This window comes from Aspergillus udagawae (genome assembly GCF_001078395.1).
Source record: "Aspergillus udagawae IFM 46973 DNA, scaffold_11, whole genome shotgun sequence".
NCBI classification, from domain to species: domain Eukaryota; kingdom Fungi; phylum Ascomycota; class Eurotiomycetes; order Eurotiales; family Aspergillaceae; genus Aspergillus; species Aspergillus udagawae.
Genome location: NW_025091274.1, coordinates 60,833 through 82,939, shown reverse-complemented (window position 1 = coordinate 82,939; position 22,107 = coordinate 60,833). Strand labels below are relative to the sequence as shown.

General features: G+C 47.4%; 6 protein-coding genes across 6 annotated transcripts; 5 read left to right on the top strand and 1 right to left on the bottom strand.

The window, feature by feature from the left end:
- Positions 1 to 43: 43 nt before the first annotated feature.
- Positions 44 to 3,432, top strand: nic96 (linker nucleoporin NIC96; the record flags this gene model as incomplete). Its single annotated transcript, XM_043296080.1, has 5 exons — positions 44 to 486; positions 555 to 1,206; positions 1,257 to 2,238; positions 2,295 to 3,037; positions 3,106 to 3,432. The coding sequence occupies 5 exons, from the start codon at positions 44 to 46 to the stop codon at positions 3,430 to 3,432; spliced, it is 3,147 nt and encodes a 1,048-aa protein (XP_043152015.1).
- Positions 3,433 to 4,092: 660 nt separating this feature from the next.
- On the top strand, positions 4,093 to 5,976 carry Aud_002077 (RibD family protein; the record flags this gene model as incomplete). Its single annotated transcript, XM_043296079.1, has 1 exon — positions 4,093 to 5,976. The coding sequence occupies one exon, from the start codon at positions 4,093 to 4,095 to the stop codon at positions 5,974 to 5,976; it is 1,884 nt and encodes a 627-aa protein (XP_043152014.1).
- Positions 5,977 to 6,790: 814 nt separating this feature from the next.
- On the top strand, positions 6,791 to 8,531 carry Aud_002076 (RCC1-like domain-containing protein; the record flags this gene model as incomplete). Its single annotated transcript, XM_043296078.1, has 2 exons — positions 6,791 to 7,600; positions 7,707 to 8,531. 2 exons carry the CDS (start codon positions 6,791 to 6,793, stop codon positions 8,529 to 8,531), a joined length of 1,635 nt encoding a protein of 544 aa, XP_043152013.1.
- Positions 8,532 to 9,054: 523 nt separating this feature from the next.
- Aud_002075 (Chromosome segregation in meiosis protein 3) lies at positions 9,055 to 9,986 on the bottom strand (the record flags this gene model as incomplete). Its single annotated transcript, XM_043296077.1, has 3 exons — positions 9,055 to 9,552; positions 9,617 to 9,695; positions 9,751 to 9,986. 3 exons carry the CDS (start codon positions 9,984 to 9,986, stop codon positions 9,055 to 9,057), a joined length of 813 nt encoding a protein of 270 aa, XP_043152012.1.
- A 673-nt stretch (positions 9,987 to 10,659) lies between these two features.
- Aud_002074 (putative NADH-ubiquinone oxidoreductase 21 kDa subunit) lies at positions 10,660 to 11,478 on the top strand (the record flags this gene model as incomplete). The annotated part of the gene is made up of 5 exons (XM_043296076.1): positions 10,660 to 10,719; positions 10,786 to 10,802; positions 10,864 to 11,069; positions 11,121 to 11,323; positions 11,395 to 11,478. 5 exons carry the CDS (start codon positions 10,660 to 10,662, stop codon positions 11,476 to 11,478), a joined length of 570 nt encoding a protein of 189 aa, XP_043152011.1.
- Positions 11,479 to 13,268: 1,790 nt separating this feature from the next.
- On the top strand, positions 13,269 to 22,107 carry atrA (protein kinase MEC1; the record flags this gene model as incomplete). Its single annotated transcript, XM_043296075.1, has 26 exons — positions 13,269 to 13,860; positions 13,913 to 14,574; positions 14,634 to 14,887; positions 14,943 to 15,341; positions 15,461 to 15,613; positions 15,669 to 15,765; positions 15,877 to 16,356; positions 16,414 to 16,653; positions 16,711 to 17,940; positions 18,006 to 18,546; positions 18,602 to 19,073; positions 19,133 to 19,418; positions 19,475 to 19,572; positions 19,622 to 19,714; positions 19,765 to 19,926; positions 19,992 to 20,088; positions 20,143 to 20,337; positions 20,389 to 20,674; positions 20,728 to 20,925; positions 20,973 to 21,097; positions 21,155 to 21,237; positions 21,290 to 21,412; positions 21,474 to 21,561; positions 21,611 to 21,695; positions 21,750 to 21,868; positions 21,916 to 22,107. The coding sequence occupies 26 exons, from the start codon at positions 13,269 to 13,271 to the stop codon at positions 22,105 to 22,107; spliced, it is 7,350 nt and encodes a 2,449-aa protein (XP_043152010.1).

The following is a 22,107-nucleotide window of genomic DNA, read 5'->3' as shown; positions in this document are numbered from 1 at the left end:
CGTCGCGTATCCGAGACCAAGTCCAACGCGGCACACTGCTTCGATGTCTTCAACAAACCCTGGCTCCTTATTCGGGGCTGGTGGCCTAGGAGCGGCAACTCAACCGACGAGCTCAGCTTCAGCTGTCAATTCAACGAGTATTTTTGGGACTCCTTCCACAACTCAAGCTGCACCGAATGCTTCGCTCTTTGGTAATCAGCCGCCAACCCAGCAGCAGCCCCTTCAGTCCTCGATCTTTGGACAAGATCAAGCACAGATGAGTTTGGGACAATCCTCACGACCTTCTGGCCAAACCACTCAGCCCGCATTCTTCAACAGCCTTCTAGAGCGCGGCAAAAAGAGACCGATTGCGTCAGTTGGCCAAGGCAGCAATTTCGAAGACTTACCCAGCCTTCAACTTGGCCTTGATGATATTCGGAGGAAAGCAAGAGAGCTCGGCAGTAGAGGGTTGAGCGACCGCCTGCACCCTGGTTCGACCAGTAAAGCGTAAGCTTTGCCTTAGCCTGGCGTTGGCTCATGAGTTGGATGATTCCGCTAATCTCTATCTTCTATAGCCACTATCTTCTTGCCGCCTCGGGTGTGTCGCCTGGACATGCTTTACGGGACCTCAAAGCACTAGATCCCCAGGCTTCCATAGGTTTCCCTCCAAAGGAACAGGAGGTTTTCGACACTGATAACCAGAAATTCTTGAGAAGCATACAACAGCGTGGGCGTAAAGTGATGATTGCCGAAAGTCTTGCTCGAGCTCAGAGAGACTTTGATACATTCCTGGAGGAGAAAGTGGATTTAGACTGGGAGGATCAGCGCCAGCGAATCTTTCAGCACTTTGGACTGGCACATAAGGATGGGACTGTTGGCGACGTGAGAAATTCATTCGGTCGCTCAACCAGACCTTCTAGACTAACTGGTTCTTTGCCCTCCCACGAAGCTGCGGGCGTCTCCCGCCGGAGTGTTTTCGGACGATCCGGCCTGGGAAAGTCAGTCATAGGTAACCCCGGTACTGGTAGAGCAAGTCATCAGCTTTTCGAGGATCCCCTGGAAAGCGGCGATGCATCCGGAACTCACTCCCCAGATCTTCGATTTTTACGCGAAAAAATGGGCCATTACGCGGAAAAAGTTCAGCTGTTAAATTCCGCCCGGATACAAGGACAAGTGTTTCCGCTTCTTCATGAATTCGCTGAAGTGGAGCGACATGCTGGTGGTGATGTAAGTTACGGTGATACAGCCATGATCCCAAGGTTGACTAAGTTCATTAGGTACCTTGCCAGCTTTTTGATGCGTACCGAGCTTTGATCAGTATCGTCAAAGAGCCCCCGAGAACCACCAGTCTCTCGGATCCTAGTACGGTGAGAGAGCGACAGTTCTCTGAGGATTATCTGGACGAGATACCGAACTCACGCCGGGCAACGAACCTCAAAAAACGCATAGTCGAGGGCTCTCGTTCCTTCCTAGAGAAAGTATTTTACAACGAAGTCGAGAGTATGATCGCAAAGAATCCTAGAGAAGCGCAACTTGGAGGGATTCCGACGGTTATCAACAAAATTCGAGCCTATATTCGCTTGAGAGCGGCAAGGAAAGATCTTGCACCAGACGGAACGGAGCTACAGATGGTCGGGCAGGATTATTGCTGGATTTTGATTTTCTATCTTCTTCGGTGCGGATTCATCACCGAGGCGGCTGAATATGTTAGCCAAGATCCTGGCTTCCGGTCCCTTGATCACAAGTTCGTGACATATATGACGACTTATGCACAAAAGAGACGGCTACCGCGAGATTTGCAGCAAAAGATTAATGGTGAATACCAACAGCGTTCACGCAATGCCCCTGATAACACCGTTGATCCGTATCGCATGGCTTGTTACAAGATCATTGGCCGGTGCGACCTCGCCCGCAGGCGCTTGGAGGGTATAAATCAGAGTGTCGAAGATTGGATGTGGCTTCAATTCAGTCTGGCCAGAGAAGACGACCGTGCCGAAGAAATCGCTGGGGATGTTTTTGGCCTCGAGGATATCCAGACGGATATCACAGAGATCGGTCAGCGCATATTTGGCAAGGGCCAGGAGGCATCCGGTGGTTACGGCATTTTCTTTCTACTGCAGATCTTAGGAGGGATGTTCGAACAAGCAGTTTCATACCTCGGCTCTTATGCGCCAGTCAGTGCGGTGCATTTCGCAATCGTCTTGGCGTACTATGGTCTGCTACGCGTGTCAGACTTCTACACATCTGCGGAAGAAATCTGTAAGCATTTCTTCCCAAGCTTCATACTTCCCTGTGACGTCTACTGACAAAATTAGTATCATTTACTGTGAAACAATACCCCCAGATCAATTTCGGACATCTCATCACCCAGTACACAAGGGAGTTTCGTACAGGATATGTTGAGGCAGCGATCGATTACTTTTGCTTGCTCTGTCTTAACGCCGACCTCCCTGGTTCTCTGGGCAAATCTCAAGCATCCGTGTGCCACGAAGCATTGCGGGAATTTGTTCTAGAGACGAGGGATTTTGCCAAGTTACTGGGTGATATCCGCTCAGATGGGACTCGAATTAAGGGCTTGATTGAGCAACGCATGAGCTTGATCAAATTGGTTGATCAAGAGGAATTTTTGAAAACAATAACAATGCAAGCTGCTGCGATCGCCGATGACAAGGGGCTGGTAACGGATGCAGTCCTCTTGTATCACCTTGCCGAGGATTATGACCGCGTAATCGACATCATCAACCGAGCACTGTCGGATGCTGTAGCAATGGAGTTAGGCGGCCCTGGTTTGAAGCTGCAGCCGTTGCGGCCACGAACTGATCTACAACAGCATGCCAGTGATGAACATGGAGAGGCCGCGGAACCTGGAAGTAGCCTAAGTCTTACAGCAGTGGATGATCCGGTGGTTCTGGCGAAGAATATGATTGGCCTCTACAATACAAACGCTCTTTATTACCAGCGAATCCGTCAGATCAATCGTGATGCTTGCGGTTTATTGCTCAGAATGATGGAGGCAAAGGGAGAAGTTGAAGCAGGCCAATGGACGCCGGCTCTGGATGTAAGTCTCTACCCTTTTCACTTTCACACCTCGTTCTCGTTCTCTCCCACTGATTAACTTTCCCTCAGGCTATTAATGAACTGAACATCTTACCCTTGCGTGCACGGGGCTCGGTTTCCTTCATTCGAAGTGCTGCTCAAGCTTTCTCGTCTTTCCCTCCAATCATTGCACGTAACGTCGGGCACGTGATAATGTGGAGCATTACTTGCATTGGCCATGAAAGGGCAAGGTTGAGTTCTGGAGTGTATGAGAACGAGACCAGGCAAGGCCTAGCTGATGACTTACTCGTCATGGCCAAGGATCTGATGATTTTCTCCGGTATGGTTAAGTACAAATTACCGCCGAGAGTTTATGAGACTCTTGCTCGCGCCGGAGCGGATATCGGGGCTTACTAGGGGTTATCATCTGGAGTCTCTGGCTAGGTAGTCCGCGTCTGAGACCTTAGAATTCAGGTATTCAAAATCAAACAACGCTGCTTGTGAAGAACCAATTATCTAAATTTCATTAGTTGCTACTGCGTAGCAGCAGCATCGTGCTAAGCTTGGCGAAGAGTCAAAGATCAAATAAGGTATCTCAATCCATACTTCCTCTGTTCTTCGCGTTCTCTTCTCTCACCCTTGCCCGCCTCAGCTTTCTATCTCATTCCCTCGGGGGAATTCAGTAGTAGCCCGTGCTCTTAAAGTGACGGGAGCCAAGTGCAGATATCTACGAAGGCCTACTTAACCAGGCAATCACTCTTTCAAGCAACTTGAGACGTATTCTGTAGTAATCGAAGACGGTTCTCGCGTCTGAGCCCGAGAAAGAACATGCGAAATCCTAAGTGCATTTATACTGTCCGTCAAAAATAGAGAAGAACAAATCTGTACTCTGGTAATACTAGGTATTACCTAATCTGTATTCTGTACTTCATACTAGCTAGATACTCTTTACTGAGTACTAATGGCACTAACAAGCCTATAAACAGATAAGATTGCGGCTTTGGGTGTGGGGCCATCCGTACATGTAACTTGCTACGGCATTGAGCTGCAACCTGGCTTCGACACTGCTCACTCGACATGGATCATGACCACTCCGATGCCTCTGACTCAAGCTCGAAGCCAATACAATCTGATCAAAAAACAGGAATTTCGCACAACAATGAAAATGTGGCTCGGCCAATCCCTAGATTGGGACCTGGACTGACTGGAAGCGTGGAGAGAGAAGGCCACAGCAGCACTGCACACCATGACACGGTTTCCGGAAGTCAATCGCAGCACTATCACGCTGGGAACTCCATAGGAAAATTACCAGGATTAACAGGGTTTGGTGGTACAGAAACCGGTGTGGCTTCACAAAGTGATATCGTTGAACAAGTGAATAACAATGATGTGTCTCTTTCCTCCAGTACCAATCAAGACACAATGTCAAGCTATAGCCTTATCGACAATCCTCCCAATCTTGCAAGGATACGACAAGTCATGTTTGAGTGCAAAGAACCTATTGAAATCAGCCTTGAGGAGTTCGAGACATACTGGCCTTTCATTGATAACGTCTGGGTGAAGCAACGGTCAAACTCTAGTAAAGAGGGACATTGCACCACAGACTATTACATGTGCCGTCTGCGACGTCCAACCCATCGCACATCAGAGACACGTCCATTGCCGGAGGGCAAACGTCCCCGCAAGAAACGCGTTCGAGAAGGCGGCATGTGCAATTTCCAAATCAAGGTGGTTCGGTTTGAAGGCGCCTATTCCACTGTCACTATTGCGCGGACACCCGGTAGCAGCCACGTACACTCCCATGATCTTGACTATATAGACAAAGTAAAGCGGAACTCGGGGCTCATGGAGTTTGCGCGAAAAGAGGCGGTCAAGGGCTATCTGCCTTCTTCCATTTACACGAAATTTCAAGAGGAACCTGAAAAATTGATTGAAGCTGGAGGTAAATTTTGTACAGTCACGGATGTCCGCAATGTCTCAGCAAAATGGCGCATCCAAAATCCAGAAGTCAAACTTGTGCCGCACGAAGGTTACACATATCAAAAAGGGCACGGGATCGTGAGAGCTCAGATTGCTAGCGACACAAATCAGCCAAAAATCGCTAGAAAGCCACCGAACTTAACAGCCCCGTCCCCTCTACCGCCAGATACATTGTCGTTTCCTCAATTTCCGTTGGAATTCCTTGACTCTTACCTTCCGAGACTCGACGAGAAGCGCGAATTGCCCCATGTCACTTTGTCATATGCATCATCAATGGATTCCAAGATATCTCTTCTCCCAGGAATGCAGACAGTGCTCTCGGGACCAGAAGCCAAGCTGATGACGCATTATTTAAGGTCACGCCACGACGCGATACTCATCGGAGTGGGCACTGTTTTAGCCGACAACCCGGGACTAAACTGCAGATTAGAAGGTGCAGGCGGTTTTGGGGGCCTTGGGAGAATGTGGCAACCGCGGCCTGTGGTTATCGATCCGACGGGACGATGGCCAGTTCATCCTGAGTGCAGGATGCTTCGCACTGCAGTCGAGGGCAAAGGGAAAGCTCCGTGGGTCATCGTGTCCCCCGGAGCCCAGATCCATCCGCAGAAGTTGATGATGTTGAAAGGCTACGGAGGGGACTTCCTGCGTATAGTCGAATACAACCAGAATTGGCGGTTGCGCTGGGAAGCTATTCTACGCGCATTGGCATCTGAGGGCATCAAGAGTCTTATGATCGAAGGCGGTGGGACTGTTCTGAGCGAACTCTTGAATCCCGAATACACCGAATTCATTGACTCTATTATTGTCACCGTTGCTCCGACATACCTGGGTCGTGGCGGAGTGGGAGTGAGTCCTGACTCAAAGCGAGATGAACAAGGCAAACCGAATGCCGCCCTCAATCCAAGGGAGATAAAATGGGTACCGCTAGGGCAGAACGTCATAATGTGCGGGAAAATTCGCGCTGCTCCATCTGGTGGCTAGAAGTTCAATCGCCTGCCTCAGTTTAGTGACTCCAGAGCCATGCTGGGCGAGAGTTAGCTCAGAGCAGCATCATGAGATCCCTGGGGGGCTGTGTCCTACTGCGCTTACCATTGCATAGGTGGACGCTAATTAGCACTGTTATAAGGCAGGCATTAACGATGGTAATGATAGTCATGAATAACCCTGCTAGATAATAATAGGAACATAGAGAAATAGTGTGATTTAAAACTTATAGCAGCATTAACAGTTTCTGGGCTAGATCCAAAAGTGTATCTTTCTGTATTGAGCACATGACTAAGTGAGTTGATCTACTAAAGTTGACTTCTAGTATTAATAATAGTGACTAGTAAATCGAAGCTCCATAGAATAGCCCTGCCTATTATTCTGGTTTCTCAATCACGATTCATGAGTATTGTTGTCTGCTTTGAGATGGATCTTTGAAAATTGGAATGTCCCTTAAATAGTACCTAGATAAAATGTATGCGCTACAGCCTATCAATAGTTAGATACAATACCACGGAATACTCTGTACCCGGACATGTTCCCTCCAATGAAAATACCTGAACAATGACAGTCCGATCAACACAACAACAATAAAAAAGCACTAGTCAAGAATCCCAAGACAGCCTTCTACTCTTTTGTCGCGCCAGTCTTCTACGACTCTTCTACGCTTCTCCCTTTCTCTATCTTTCTCTTCTTCCTTTCCTACATCTCCCAAATTATTCCGTTCGTGAATCTGTCATCACCTCTACTGCACTCTGTATAATATTCCAATTTCCTTTCCGCTTGAAAAGGTACTCACCCAATCCAAAAAATGCCTCCCAAAAAAAGCGCGTCCAAGGCCGCCACAAAGCCTTCGACGTCCACAACCAAGACCACCACTACCAAGAAGGCTACTGTTGCGAAAGCTGCAAACAAAGGCCATCCTGCGAAAGCTACTGCGGCTTCTCAAGTTAAAGCAACCTCGAAGAAACAATCTCAAGCCATTGATGCGTCTGCGAAGTCGCGCAAGTCTAAGGCCACTAGTGCCAGTGCGGCAGCTGCTACCAAAAAGCGCAAGGCCGAAGAAGTCGATAAGGAGCCCGATTTCAAGACTAAAAAAGCCCGTGTTACTCAGCCTCCGGTCAAGAAGCCGAAACCCAAGGTGGTCATCAACCATGCGCCCACTGCACGATTGAACGTCTATGTTTGTGGTGAAGGTAGCTCTGGTGAACTGGGGCTCGGCGCGGCGAAGAATGCGGTCGATGTGAAGAGACCGCGCCTCAATCCCCACTTGCCAGCAGATCGGGTCGGTGTGGTGCAGGTAGCTGTCGGCGGCATGCACTGCGTCGCCCTTACGCATGACAACAAAATCCTTACTTGGGGCGTCAACGATCAAGGTGCTCTTGGGCGCGACACTACATGGGAGGGTGGTTATAAGGACATGGATGACAACAAAAGTGACGCGGACTCGGACTCGGACTCAGATGATGACAGCGGTCTCAATCCCTATGAAGCGACTCCCACTGCCGTCTCGTCCGACGCATTTCCTCCTGAGACCGTCTTTGTCGAAGTCGCTGCCGGTGACAGCTCCAGCTTCGCTCTCACTGACGATGGCCAGGTCTATGGCTGGGGAACCTTCCGAGTGAGTAACACGCAGCGTTTTCTTCCTGCTAATTTCTTTTCTGCTCTTTTCTCTCTCCCTCCTGTAAGGATGTCACCTCAACCATGCGCTAACGGGGTCTCTCCAGAGCAACGACGGTATTCTAGGCTTTGATGCCGAACACAAAGTTCAGCCGACTCCCACGCTGATTCCGTCCCTCAAGAAGATTAAGCACCTTGCCTGTGGTGATAACCACGTCCTCGCTTTGGATGAGAAGGGTGCGGTATTCTCCTGGGGATCCGGTCAACAAAACCAATTGGGCCGCCGCATCATCGAGCGCAACAGGTTGAACGGCCTCCAGCCGCGTGAATTTGGCCTACCGAAGAATATCGTCCATGTCAGCTGTGGTGCCTTTCATTCCTTCGCCGTCGACACGACTGGGAAGGTCTATGCATGGGGCTTGAATAGCTTTGGTGAAACGGGTATTCGTGAGGGAGCTGGCGACGATGAGGCTGCCATTATTCACCCAACTGTCGTGGATTCACTTTCTGGGAAGAATATCGTTCAACTATGTGGTGGTGCCCATCACTCGCTTGCTGTTTCCAAGGATGGTCAATGTCTTGTGTGGGGACGCCTGGATGGTTTTCAGACGGGCCTGAAGATCGATACTCTTCCAGATGATGCTGTCGTGAAGGACGAACGTGAACGGCCGAGGATCTTGATTGAGCCGACCCCTGTTCCCGGTATCAAAGCATCTGTCGTTGCGGCTGGCTCTGATCATTCAATTGCCATCGACGTCGACGGTCGCGCTTGGTCGTGGGGCTTTTCAGCAACCTACCAAACAGGCCAGGGCACTCAAGATGATATCGAGGTTGCGACTGTCGTGGAGAATACTGCTGTACGCGGTAAGAAGCTGAATTGGGCTGGTGCTGGTGGACAGTTCTCCGTCTTTACCGAACCAGCAACGGTGTAAAGACTACCACCCGTCGAGGATTTTCTCCTCTCCTCCTATTTTCATCCGAAACTGCTCAACTTCGGCGTGTTTGGGCGCAATGCTAGATGAATCCTGGGTTTTAGTTCACCATACACCATGCCATCTTAACTCATGTCGGCTCTATGCGAACTTATTTCAAAGATCGGCTCTGTACTCTATTTTATTGTCGGCACTGTTTTGTCAACGTTATCACCACACACCTTTCGTTCCGGAGTAAACTAGTAGCCCATGCACGTACCCTGTAAAAGGAATATTGAAAAGGCTCTAGATAGATCCCCTGAGCAGCTATGGCTCGTCGCCAGCTAATTGAGGAATATCATGTTGAATGCAAGTTATACTAGGAACTTGAAAAATTGGACTCTTTGATAAGTCAGCTCTGTAACTTCATCCTTGATCCTACGATTGGAGGAAAGTTCTTGTCGGTAATCATTCTAGGTCATGCAATTAATTCTTCGAACCTTCCTGTTCAAAGGGGGTTTCGACAACATGTTGGCCATTAGCTTCAGGTAGAGGCATTGTTCATCAGGAGTAGCTCTTGTTCTTTTAGAAGTGCATCCAATTCATCGTCGTCGGGAGCTTCCAGGTTATCGGGCTGCTGCGCGACATCATCGTCATCTGTCATAAAGAGCCCCTCGTCTGATTCGCGTTGTCGCGAAGAATTCAAAGTGTCTTCATTATGCATCCCCTCTGCATCCGACGTATGGTCACCAGCAATATCCCCTCTCGATCGTTTTGTATCCGTCATGTTGAGACCATCAAATGCTACAACAGGATCATCGGACCGACTTCCTGATGATTCGGAGGCTTGCAGGGGATCATTATGATTTTCTGACGTGACCTTTGGTTTCTCCTCGTCTATCCATTCCTTTCGCATCGCTTGTAAGCGTTTAGAGTGGCCGAGTCGCTCAATTATGGCAAGACCATCCGCGAACTTTGCACGGGGGAATAAGTCGTCAAGCCACAATTGGTAGAAGTTCAACAAGCGTGCTGCGTCGGAGAACTATAATATTAATGCGAGTTAGAATTGCAACACATACAGAAATGGCGTTCTCTGCTTCACCCACCTCATGCCCTTTCCCTTTGAATCTCAATTTCTTTTTGGCTGTGCGGCGCAACTTTGGAATACCAGGCTGTGACAGTAGGCTTGCACCGAAGATTCAGCACTTATCTCATTATTGAGCCTAATAAATCAACCTACCGACTCTCATCCAGCTTTGCAACAGGTTGCCGCTTTTTGGTCACTTTGACCTCTTCATCTAGACCTAAACCGAGTCCTGATTCATCTCGCGCAGAAGACTGCATGGGAGTGCCATTATTTAGCACATTCGGGGTCTCCCGCCACAGCTCATCCAAGCCGAAGTCATAATCAAAGAGATCGTCTGCACGGTTCGGTGATGCTGGTCGACCATCTTGTAGTGTGCCTTCATTCTCCATGACTCTAGATCTGTATTTTCGGCCAAGACAGAAGATATGACGTGTATCTGGAAATTTTTGTCAAGAATGGCAGTTGGGAATTCAATAATGTCTTCAATCAGAGCAGAGTACACTATATTTGCTAACCTTGAAGGTTATGCAGCCTAATTGGGATTATTCTACGCGTCACTAGGCTCTGACGCGTTCTGATATACGTAGGATGTCAATATATCAATTTTTGGTTAGGCTCGAAGAACTCGCCAATTTACGTATTGAATACATGACAGAAACATTACCTTACATTTTCTTTTATAATACAAAGTGTTACGTTCACCTGAAATCCTCTCCAAATTCTTGGAAATGTTTCTCTAGTCCATTACTGAGGCGTTCAGGGTCATCTAGAAACCCTCAATACTCTCAAGTTGATGATTATCCACAAGTACCCCGTAACCTCAAGTCTTGCCAGATCTGCATCATGTATGATCGCTCTGATTTATAAGGTAGGTTGATCTCGCAAGTCAACCATGGAGTTAGTTATTATGTTCATGCTTAGTAAGCATAAATCTTCGACTAGTCCAAGAATAGTCAAGGGTAATCTCGGTGCTGCACCTCAAGGTTCATCTATACTGACAAACCGCCCATCTGGTTGACCAAAAGTGAACCTCAGGGCATATACACCTCCGGTATCCTCACCATGGCTCCTGAAGGCAAGATCGCTCTTATCCCTCCGAAGCGGGCTAATACCGACTACCCGGTGCGTCCAATTGCTCTCCTATACAATTGTTTTCGCTTCACATTAATCGCTAACCTTGCGTTGCAGCTCATCGACTCTGATCCGTATGTCACTACCCTTCGCTCAAGCGCTCAACTGTGGAAGCAGATATTCACATCAACATAGGCATCTTAGACGAGTTTTCGGATATGCTAGACCTTCTGATTATGCAATCGCTGGGGGTATGGCCGCTGCCTCCCCTCTCGCATTCTGGGCTATGGAGAGGGTCAGCCCTTCCCATGTGGGCCGAGGAGGTTTTGCTCCTGTGATGCGGCTGGCGACAGCAATTGGTTTGATTGGAGGTCTACACATACTTTACCAGAGATCCTGCAGTACGTCGACGCACTGAAACCCTCTGGTAGCACGCATTAACCCGAGCATAGACCGTTTCTACGGATTCACGGAAAATGCCCGAGAGGTCGAAATGGACATGAGGGAAATGGTCGACAAGGTCAAAAAGGGCGAGCCGCTATACGGTACATCACAAGTATCCTCTTACCTACAAGGCGTTGCGGCCAGGAATTCGCGGTACTCACAGCTTTTTATTCATGTCCTTCCTTGGTTTAACATCGTCAATCACGACCAGGTAAGCCTTTTTTTTTTTATTTTTCATCACTGTCCTCAAAATTATGAATGCAGTTCGCTAAGGTATGGCAGCATGGTGTTGACACAGCAAAATATTACCAACAAGCTGAGCGTGAACTCGAAGCCGAGCGTTTGACGACAGCCGGCTCTTCCTGAGTCTTTGTGCTTGTAGAGGGTTGTCGAATCTTGTCAGTTCCCGACACGGAAACATGTTTTGTGAATCCTTTGTATCCTAATGCTCTTTCCATGTACTCGAAATACAGCTACATGAACAATCTGCATTCAGCAATATGGTTACGAAGTAGCAAGTTCGGCGACGACTGCATGACACCATTTCGCCTAAGAGGCAAGGTTCAGAGCGTTATCGTCTTCGAGCATCGTCTTGAGTTCTCGATTCTTTTTCGGCCGTGGTTTTGGCGCTCAACGGAGTCAGCAAATCTCTCAAATCCGTGCATACGCCAAACCCTTTGGACGCTTACCTTTCTCATTTTCTTGTATATAAAAGCGCCTAAGTAACATTATTGCTTCTTTGCGGAATAATCCTCCATAGACAGGATATGGTGGGTCTATCGTGAAGCTGACATAGGTAGCAGTTTAGAAACGGCTCAAGTTTTCAAGACACAGACATACTCACTCAGAATGCAACGACAAAATGCTTCCTGTGCCTCCGAATCTATCATTGGCGCAGCCAAAATAGACTGCTCGTATTTGATACTGCCTTAGAGCGGAAGCACACATTACGCATGGCTCGACTGTGACATACAAGTCCGTCGAGCGAAGTATTGACTTGGGGTGGTTCCGGAGCATTTCTTCAATGGCGATGAACTCGGCATGTCTTGTACCCTAAATGGCAGTGAGCTATAAAGAAGATGAAATAAAGAAATGAAACAACCCGAGGTCCAGAACTATTCGTGCAGCAGCATCATGACTTTCAATACGCATTGTATGAGCAAGATAGAAAACTTGATGATAGGCCGAGAGTGCTTGTCTCAACCCAGCACCACGACGTACATTCATTGATTTGTTGGTGTCATTCATTCCAGCACCCACTATTTTACCATCGTGTACCAACACGCATCCAACCGGCGTTTCGCCAGATTCGAGCGCTTTCTCGCCCTACACAGCGTATTTGTGAGCGTCTTCGATCCAGCCTTTGGGGAGGTATTGTACCATCAACAAGGCTTGCTTCATAAAATATGCATGCATTGAATCCTCCTGCTCTAATTCGAGAAGTTGTCACCGAAGTGATTGCCATGGAAATTTCCGTTCTTAACTCACCTTGAACCTCCATTGTGCCAGGATATGGAGAGAGACTCAGATTCGTAAATGTGTCGTTGCCTGGTGAGTGTGCAATAATATCTAGACTAGAAGAAGATTTTAAACTGGCGATATGAGCATATCCCGCCACTGTTCGATTCAACTCATCCTCTTTACTTCTGACCTGACACATCATCGGTAGCCTGATACAAAAGTCAAAAGTCCGAGAAGTAGAAGAATATTAAATGCAATCTGCACGACTTGTGAGTGACAATCGTAAGTGGATGTTTGCTAAGACCTTTCTGATGGAAAGCCCGATACAGTATCTAATGTGTGATGTCACAACACTACACGCCATGCAGATGATAGTCCATTGATTATGGCTGTGCCCCCCAGGATGATGTTATTATCTGCGATAATTTAGGTATCAACACACAGACAAAGCGCTACTATTAAGACGGTGCTATGTACCTACCTAGTGTAGAATGGGTTATTCATTTGCAACTTTGTAACCATACCATAAGTACCTGTACACAACTGATACAAACTACTACGGCGTACCTTACGCTTTTACCTACTGTAATAACCTTTCTGGTGGGGCGCGTCCCTTCGATAAGCACTCAATTATCTTCAGCTTCTAACGCCTTCAGTCAATGCTACAGAGCTTTTGATGCTTCTCTATTACACATATGGCGACCAATGAGTCGTGGGTTTCCTATAAATTCACCACTAAAAACGGCTTGTCAGGGTCTGCGGAACCAGCTTCGTCGATTCTAGCAGCTCAACTTCCACAGCTGGTGTCTCAAGGAAACAGTGCCCACGGTTACTTGACCAGGGAAACATTCTCGCAGCTGCGTCAAGAGCTGGTGGATGGAAAATGCGGCCAATTGCGTCTAGATGACAGCACCGCAGATGCTAGCAGACTGATTTGCATCGTGCTGCAAGCAGGCGTCGAGCCTTGTGTCAAGGGCGATAGGTTCCTCCAGGGAGATTCTGAAGGCCAGATACTAGACTGCCTGGATATCGTTCAAACAATTCTTGAAAGGTCACCGCAAGTTTTGGGTGAAATATGTGACCCAACCATTCTGGGAGAGAATGCGAGCGTACCCCTGTATGCATGGCTAATATTACGATTGCTAAGCTTGCTCAGTTGGGAGGCGAATAACATAGGAAAGAGAATAATTTGCATACTCTCCAGCATCACCCGTCCTCATTATAAGCATATAACGTCATTGCCCTCCTGCTATTCCGCTCTAGCACTCCTTCGAGCGTGCACGAATGGTTAGTTACATGATTAGACGTGAGTATGATTTTCTGGCTGATTGTGTTCTAGAAATCTTCCTTTCGCTTGAGAGTCATCATTATTTGTCGAGACAGCATATGTCTGAGGTTAGACTATCGATACCGGCGGTGAAGTGTGCAATCCTCCCGACCCTGGACAATCTCAATATTTCTCGAGCTCTTTTGAGCAAGAAGATTACGCTCGGAACATTTCCCCAAACACTTACCCTTGCTCTTCGATTACTGGACTCCTTTGTTCCAAAAAGAGCAATCCATAGTCACACGAGCATCAAGGATCCTACCTTTCACCAAGACCTAGCTTGGATCATAAATGGAATTGAACGTCTATGGAAAATTACCCATAGATGGGTGCGCGCCTCGATAGATGATATTGAGATCAAGTCACGCATTTGTATACAATTTACGTCCAGTCTACATATTTTTCGCTCACTTGAACCTGATATGTCCGGTCTCTTATCGCCACGATCGGGTCTGGCACGTCCCTGGGTTCAGATCTGTAGCGAGTTAGTCACATTGAGCCAACTGACTCAGATGCCTCATCTTCAGGCCGAATTGGGCCGGCTTCTTGACAGTTTGATCGACGCGTCTCAACATCGTTTAGAAGTAGTAACTCAGTTGAGAGCCGCTCTTTTACCAACAATGATTGAGTTCAAGAGTAAGGGCACTATTCAGTCGTTTGAGCCGGGTTTTCAGGTAGGCATGCGAAAATATTTCAGCAATTATCTCTTGAAACTTACAAAATTCCAATCTAGGCTGTGTTGCAAATATTGATGGGACCCGTATCTGGAGATGAAAATCGGAGTCGCGTCGATTTGCAAGAGCCAAATACTACTGGTCAAATGGGTCGACAAGATGAAGTGGTTCAACATGCTATACTCTACGGCATTCCGCGGCCACAAGAAGGCTCCGCCCACATTGACACAGCCCATGAACTTATTAGCGAGACTTTTGAGCTATTGGGCTGCCAGGAATCCGTAAATATTGGAAACCTCAATCGTGCTATCTCGTGAGTTAAGCATATCATGATATATCCTTTGGACTACTGACCGCAAATGTTCAAGGGAGTCGTTCGTGGATCTCCCTGAGCAAAAGAAATCCGACCTTTTTTATATGCTGGGTAAGATCGCATGTGCGATGGCTGGAAGCCTATCAAGCCCGAGTAAGGCTGCTCTGCAAAGCTCGCTATCTTGCAGTGTGTGTGACAGTGAGAAAAGAGCGGCTAGTTCTGAGCCCGCCTCGAAGTGCCGTGACGTTCATGAGCTATGTGGGATCTTCACGTTCGTTCTACCTAGACTCACACGCGCTTCCAGTGTCCGAATAAGAGCAATAAGCGCGTTGCGAAGGCTATTGATTCACGCTCCTCCTGAGTCTTCTTACCTGCAGCTGAAATCCTCTGTTTTCGGCGACTTGTGTTTACACTCGCTTCGAAGTTCGATTAGAGAGCTGAGGATAGTCACTGGGTATGATTACTATCTCGCAATCTCGTTCTGATTATCTATTTGCCTTCATCTCTTTTTACGTTTCGCTTCCCCCACTACCCCTCTTGTTCTACAGTCATCAAGGAGCTGATAATGTTTAGGCATCTGGTGATCTCTTTTGTTCGAAAGGATATCAACGCTGAAACTCGTCGAAGCAACTTTGTTGTCATACTGGAATGGCTGCGGAGCCTCTCTGAGAAGCAAGAACTCCCGTTGCATGAGACTTGCATCTTGACCTTATGTCATATTGCAGAGTATGCCTCTAACATCGAGTAAATATTGTTTCCGAAGGCTAACCGAAACCCACAGGGTTTCCGACGATGAAGAGATGAATATCATTCTCCTTCGTCTACTGGAGTACTTGGGCCATTCAAATCCATTCATTTGCGCAGTAGCGTACACTGAGGTATGTAGTGATTCAGTCATTCATGTTTCGAGGTGTTCTCCCCTTTTACCATTTGGAAATTGACCGGCGGCCGCATGCTTGATTTGATGGTAATCTGCTAAGTTCTTCTAGCTTTCTAAACTTGCTCAGCATCTCTCTGTGACGCCTGCTGGTTTGTTCCGGCCTTTCTGGAGAACATTGTCGATAACGGTGGTGAAGAATTTCCAGTCCCGTCCTCACATGGCCGAGCAACTCTGTGATCTACTGGGAATGAATGTAGATGATCTTTTAAGATTAACTGAAGTTCACATCCTGCCGTACCTTGTTCTCACTCGAAAACGAGACGTCATTACGAGGGTTGGTGCAGCCTATAAGGAGGTCAAAACGCCCTTCGACATTTGCTCCGAGAAGAACAACCTTGCAACGATTCTTGCTTTTCTGATGAGCCAACCATGGTCGGACCCGGAAGGTATGATCATGTCTGTTCTATCCGATATTGACTCCGCCTTCGGGGGACGTACTTTGGCGGAGCTGGTTAGAACAGAGCCGATCTTGATTGCTTGTGATCTGTTAAAAGGCCTTGGTGACTCGGGAAGTGAGAAAGGCGCACGGGCATGTGAGAACCAGTTCCTTTTTACAATGAGCTTTGTGCTAATCTGATAAACGTAGTTTCATCGAGCTCTTCACCTGTTGGCAGCCTTAGTTCCCCGCAAATCTACTGCTACTAAGAAGGCCAATTTGCTCTGTCATTTCATCGAGGAGCATGTTCTGGGTATAATCACGCAGTTCGCGCATGCAATCAACGACTTTCAGATAAGACAGCCTCTAATTGAAAAGAGGCGAAATATTCTGGCCATTGGTGAAATGATCAAAGTTGCCCGTGGCCATATCAGCAGCGCATTACCGCAGGTAAGTCGCTGTAACATTCCGTCAGTTTTAAGTCGGTAATTTGATCTAAAATTGCAGATATGTGCGTGCCTGCGTTCCGCACTTAGCGTCGAAGAGCTCAGTGATCATGCCTTTTCAGCCTGGAGCGTGTTGGTCAGCTCTCTGCACGAAGAAGAGCTTGAGCCACTCATTGATCAAACATTCTCAATGGTGATCAGATACTGGAGCGCTTTTAACGATCAGAGCAGGAAGACTGCCCACGAACTGGTTGGATATATTCTCAGAAGCCACAGTGAACTTGTGCACACCAATTTCAGCAGCATCCCCTCATTGGCTTCGATTTCTTCATTATCTGCGCTTGAAAGTGAGATCAGTAAGATGAAAGAGAAGATGGATGTTCGAAGTCAACTTTCGGCTTTTGGACGTCGCTGCCAAAGTGAGAATGCCGCTGTTGTGGAACAGGCATTGAAAGAGTTGTTGCCTTGCCTTTCAAGGCATGAAGAATTCTTGCATGAGTCCGTACTAAGTGAACAGCCTGACCCCGTTGTTGCACAGTTAACGAGGTCCTTGCTGGATTGCTGTGTCAAGTTCAACGCAGGTTGCGACAGCATAACACTTCTTTCGGCTCAATGTCTGGGTCTTTTAGGCTGTCTGGATCCAAATCGAGTTGATCCGGTCAAAGATAAGAAGGATATTCTCGTTTTATCAAACTTCGACAGAATGGAAGAGACCTTTGATTTCGTACTTTTCTTCCTTCAACATGTGCTGGTTCAAGCCTTTCTGTCAGCCTCCAATACGAGGGCCCAAGGTTTTCTTGCCTACGCTATGCAAAACCTGCTCAGACTCTGCAACCTCGATTCGGCCGTCACCCAACGCTCCCGAGATATTCAAGCGGACGAAAAGTACCGTCGTTGGTCAGAATTACCTGAGACTGTGCGCAATACTTTGACCCCCTTTCTCACGTCTAAGTATACGGTCACAGTTGGTGCCATAAGATCGCATTGCAAATTCCCAATATTTTCCACAGACCTGACACATGGCGACTGGCTGCGAAGTTTTGTGCAGGATCTGCTGCAAAGAGGAAGCGGTGACAACGCGCAGCTTATTTTTAGCGTTTGCAGTCGTATTGTCAAGGGTCAAGACATTTCAATTGCCAGCTTTCTCCTACCATTCGCCGTACTAAATCGTATAGTTGGTGGAACCCAGGAGGAGAGGCTGGACTTGCAGGGTGAGCTCACAACCATACTCTCCCATCCACTTCCCGAAGCAGGTAGTCGGGTTCATGAAGCCATCATACTATGCAGTCAGGTGAGCATTCTCTTCTGTATCCATAAGGTCTGTACATACTTGAGTTTCCTCTGACGATAGGACAGAGCGTCTTTGAAATTTTGGACTACCTTTCAAGGTGGCTGCAGGGGAAAAAGAAGCTCCTCAACAGCCTCAAGAATCATACATCACATACTGGCCGATCTCACAAAGATTCTCATCGAGATTCATTATCCGAAACATATTCGTCTCAGGTCAAAGCTGTGGAAACGTTCTTGACTTCAATACCTCCAGAAGTCATTTCGAAAAGAGCGGTCGAATGCAAATCATTTTCTAGGGCCTTATTCCATTGGGAACAATATATCCGCCGGTTCAAAAGTCAATCCGAGAAGAACGACGACACGAGCGCTGAGCTTCTCTACCAACATCTTCAAGTGATTTACAGTCAAATTGATGAGCCCGATGGTATTGAGGGTATTTCGACTCATTTGCACATGCTGAACATTGACCAACAGGTCCTCGAACACCGCAAAGCAGGCAGATGGGTTACTGCGCAAAGTTGGTACGAACTGCAAGTCGAAAAAGAACCCGACAATGTTGAAGCACAGTGGAATCTTCTTACGTGTCTTCGAGAGTCAGGGCAACAGGGTAATCTCCCAATAAAGAGCTGCGATCACTACTGTCGATAACTAATCCGGTTCAGATGCCATTATTGCTAGATTTGACACGCTCGATTCAGCAGGCTCAACCTCGAGATTTCTTCCCTTTGCTGTGGAAGCGTCCTGGATCACAGGAAATTGGGATAAGCTTCGCAGTTACCTCCAAATGCGTTCACCGGAAATTACTGGAGACTTCAATATTGGGGTCGGATCAGCTCTTTGTGCGCTTCGACTTGGAAACAAGGCTGAATTCCGTAACATCATTCATGATCTGCAGCTCAGTGTCGCCAAATCGCTGACTGTGAACTCTGTCACTTCCCTACAATCTTGCCATGACAGCATCCTCAAGCTGCATGCCTTGACTGAAATGGAACTTATTTCCGATTGTGAGGGCTGCGAAAACAGCTCGCTCACTTGTATACATGATGTACTAAGTCGGCGGCTTGACGTCCTTGGGGGATACATAGCTGACAAGCAGTACCTGCTTGGATTGAGAAGAGCCACAATGGAATTGACGTGGGATTCATCTATACCATAAATGTTCATCTGAAGGGATGCTGACATGAATCACATAGGCATGGTTTCATGGAGTCTGATATCGCTGGTTCCTGGCTTACTAGTGCACGTCTGTCGCGAAAGGGCAATTACACCAATCAGGCCTATCACTCAATGCTTCGTGCCGCTCGTTTGAAAGATAGGTCAGCTACTATTGAACACGCCCGTCTTCTTTGGAAGGATGGCCATCATCGAAAAGCCATACAGACGTTGGAGGGTGCAATAGCTGCAAATGAATTTGCCTCCGACGCGTCCTCATCCGGTGGGTCAAAAAGCGAAAAGCAACAGAACTTGCTTGCTGCTAGGGTATGTACCATTGCTTATCCTCTGTGAAATGGCATGGAGCAACTAATATGCGCCAGGCCCATCTGTTACTAGCGAAATGGACGGACAGAGCGGGACAGACCCAATCCGACGTGATCGTACAAAGGTACCGAGAAGCGATCAAACTTCACTCAAGGTATGACCGCACTATTCCAGGATTATCAAACGGACTGACAGGGCAACAGGTGGGAAAAGGCGCACTACTACCTGGGCAAACATTACAACAAGATTTTGGAGTCTGAGAAGGCCAAACCCTTAGGAAAAGAGGCTCAGATATAGTAAGTGTATTTCTCTGATCTCCAACACTATGACTAAAGGATATTTCTAGCTTAAGTGGTGAAGCCTCAAAACTTGTCATTGATAACTATCTTCGCTCCTTAGCGCACGGGAACAAATACGTATTCCAATCACTGCCCAGAATCTTGACCCTTTGGCTAGAGCATGCTGCCACGCTTGATAAACCTTTCGATCCGAAAAGGGGTGATAATGAGTATTGACTTCCCTCCTTACCAGATACACTTTTATCACTCGAAAAGACGCTGAACAACTTAGTAGGGAGTTCCAGACGCACACATTGAATCAACGGAAAAAAACTCTTGATGATATGCACTCACAGCTAAAGAAATATCTGAATCGAATGCCCGCGGCGCTGGTCAGTCATTTATCCGCTCTCTGCTTCTGCTGAGAGACCTGCTTACAATGGCAGCTGTTCACGATCCTTCCTCAAGTGGTTGCTCGGATATGCCATCCCCATGCCATGGTTTACGAGCTTTTAACCAGGATTGTAGCGAAAGTAGTCAATGCTTTTCCCCAGCAAGGGCTATGGACAGTCCTTGCAGTTGTCAAGTCATCCTCCAAGGATCGAGCTTCTAGGGGCATCAATTGTCTTCATAAAATCACTGTAAGTGCGCGAAATCGCCGGGCCGAGGTCACATATTAAATAATCTCAAAGGAGGCAAACAAAAAGTCCAAAACAGAATTACCCTTGGACATGCGGGGAATGATCAATCAAGGACAGAAATTCTCAGAGGAGATGCTCAAACTATGCACGGCACGAATTGAGGAGAAGGCGTCAAAAATCCATCTTGCCCGACATCTCGGGTTCAGCCACAGAGTTGCCCCTTGTCGACTTGTTGTTCCATTCCAGGCGATGTTGACTCCAAGTCTTCCGGCCAGCCATGAGACCGAATATTTGAAGGGATTCAGGGCTTTCCCCAGAGACCCCACGACCATTGATGGTACGCCTCAGATTTACTTGAGAGAATTGATTGGGATATCTAACGCTTCACAGCCATACTTGACGATGCCCAAGTTCTGAACTCACTGCAGAAGCCCCGGAAAATCAGCATTCGAGGCTCCGATGGGAAAATTTACAACGTCCTCTGTAAACCTAAAGATGATCTCCGCAAGGACCAGCGTCTGATGGAATTCAATAACACGATTAACCGCTTTTTAAAGAGGGATGTGGAGTCGAGCAAACGGCGCATGTGTAAGTGCCATTTCTAAAGCTTATTGTCCAATGCTAAGGGATTTTAGATATCAAGACTTACGCCGTTACGCCCTTGAATGAGGAATGTGGTCTAATCGAGTGGGTAGACAATCTGAGAACATTGAGAGAGATCATTATCAAACTCCTTAAAGAGAGAGGTATCATGCCGAACGTATGAAACAGTCCAACTAGCCAATCGTCAATTGATGTTAAACTAACACAACAACAGTATAACGAAATCAGACACTATCTTAACGAAGCATGCTCAGAGGCCTCAAAACTTCACTTGTTCACAACAAAAGTCCTGATGAAGTGAGTATTCCCAATAATTTATACCCGTGATATCGATGCTCATTTCTCCCAGATTCCCTCCAGTCTTGCACGAGTGGTTTGTAGAAATGTTCCCAGATACGGGGGCCTGGTTTGCAGCACGACTCCGTTATACGAGGTCCTGTGCAGTTATGTCAATGGTCGGACACGTCTTGGGGTATGCTGGCCTCGATTGCAGTCTCCGTATCTCTAATCATACTGACATCAGAGTTGGGCAGATTGGGAGACCGGCATGGCGAGAATATCCTATTTGAGGAAGGTACAGGTGGTGTAATACATGTTGATTTCAATTGCCTTTTTGATAAGGTAAGGTAACTCTTTACGTTGTCCAGACACCCAAGACTGATTGGAATAGGGCTTAACATTCGACAAACCCGAGTTGGTCCCATTCCGTCTCACCCAGAACATGATCGATGCTTTTGGGGCCTATGGGTATAATGGTTTGTTTCCTGATTCTATCAAGGATGAAGCGTTCGCTCAACTCTAGTTCACAGGACCGTTCAGAAGGACATGTGAAATCAGCCTTCGCCTTCTGCGACAGAACGAGGATGCACTTATGACCGTGCTGGAGACTTTCTTACACGATCCAACCACAGATTTCATCGGAAGAAAGGTAAGTAACTCGCCTTCAATGATTTTCCTATACTGACGTGTCTCAAGCGTCGCACCCATGCAAGTGTTCCAGAGACCCCCGCTGGGGTGCTCGAGAATGTTCGCAATAAACTCCGAGGCCTTTTGCCCGGAGAGTCGGTTCCTTTATCAGTGGATGGCCATGTTGATGAACTAATTACACAAGCAACAGACAAGAGAAACCTAGCGGCCATGTATATCGGCTGGTGTGCTTTTTTCTGA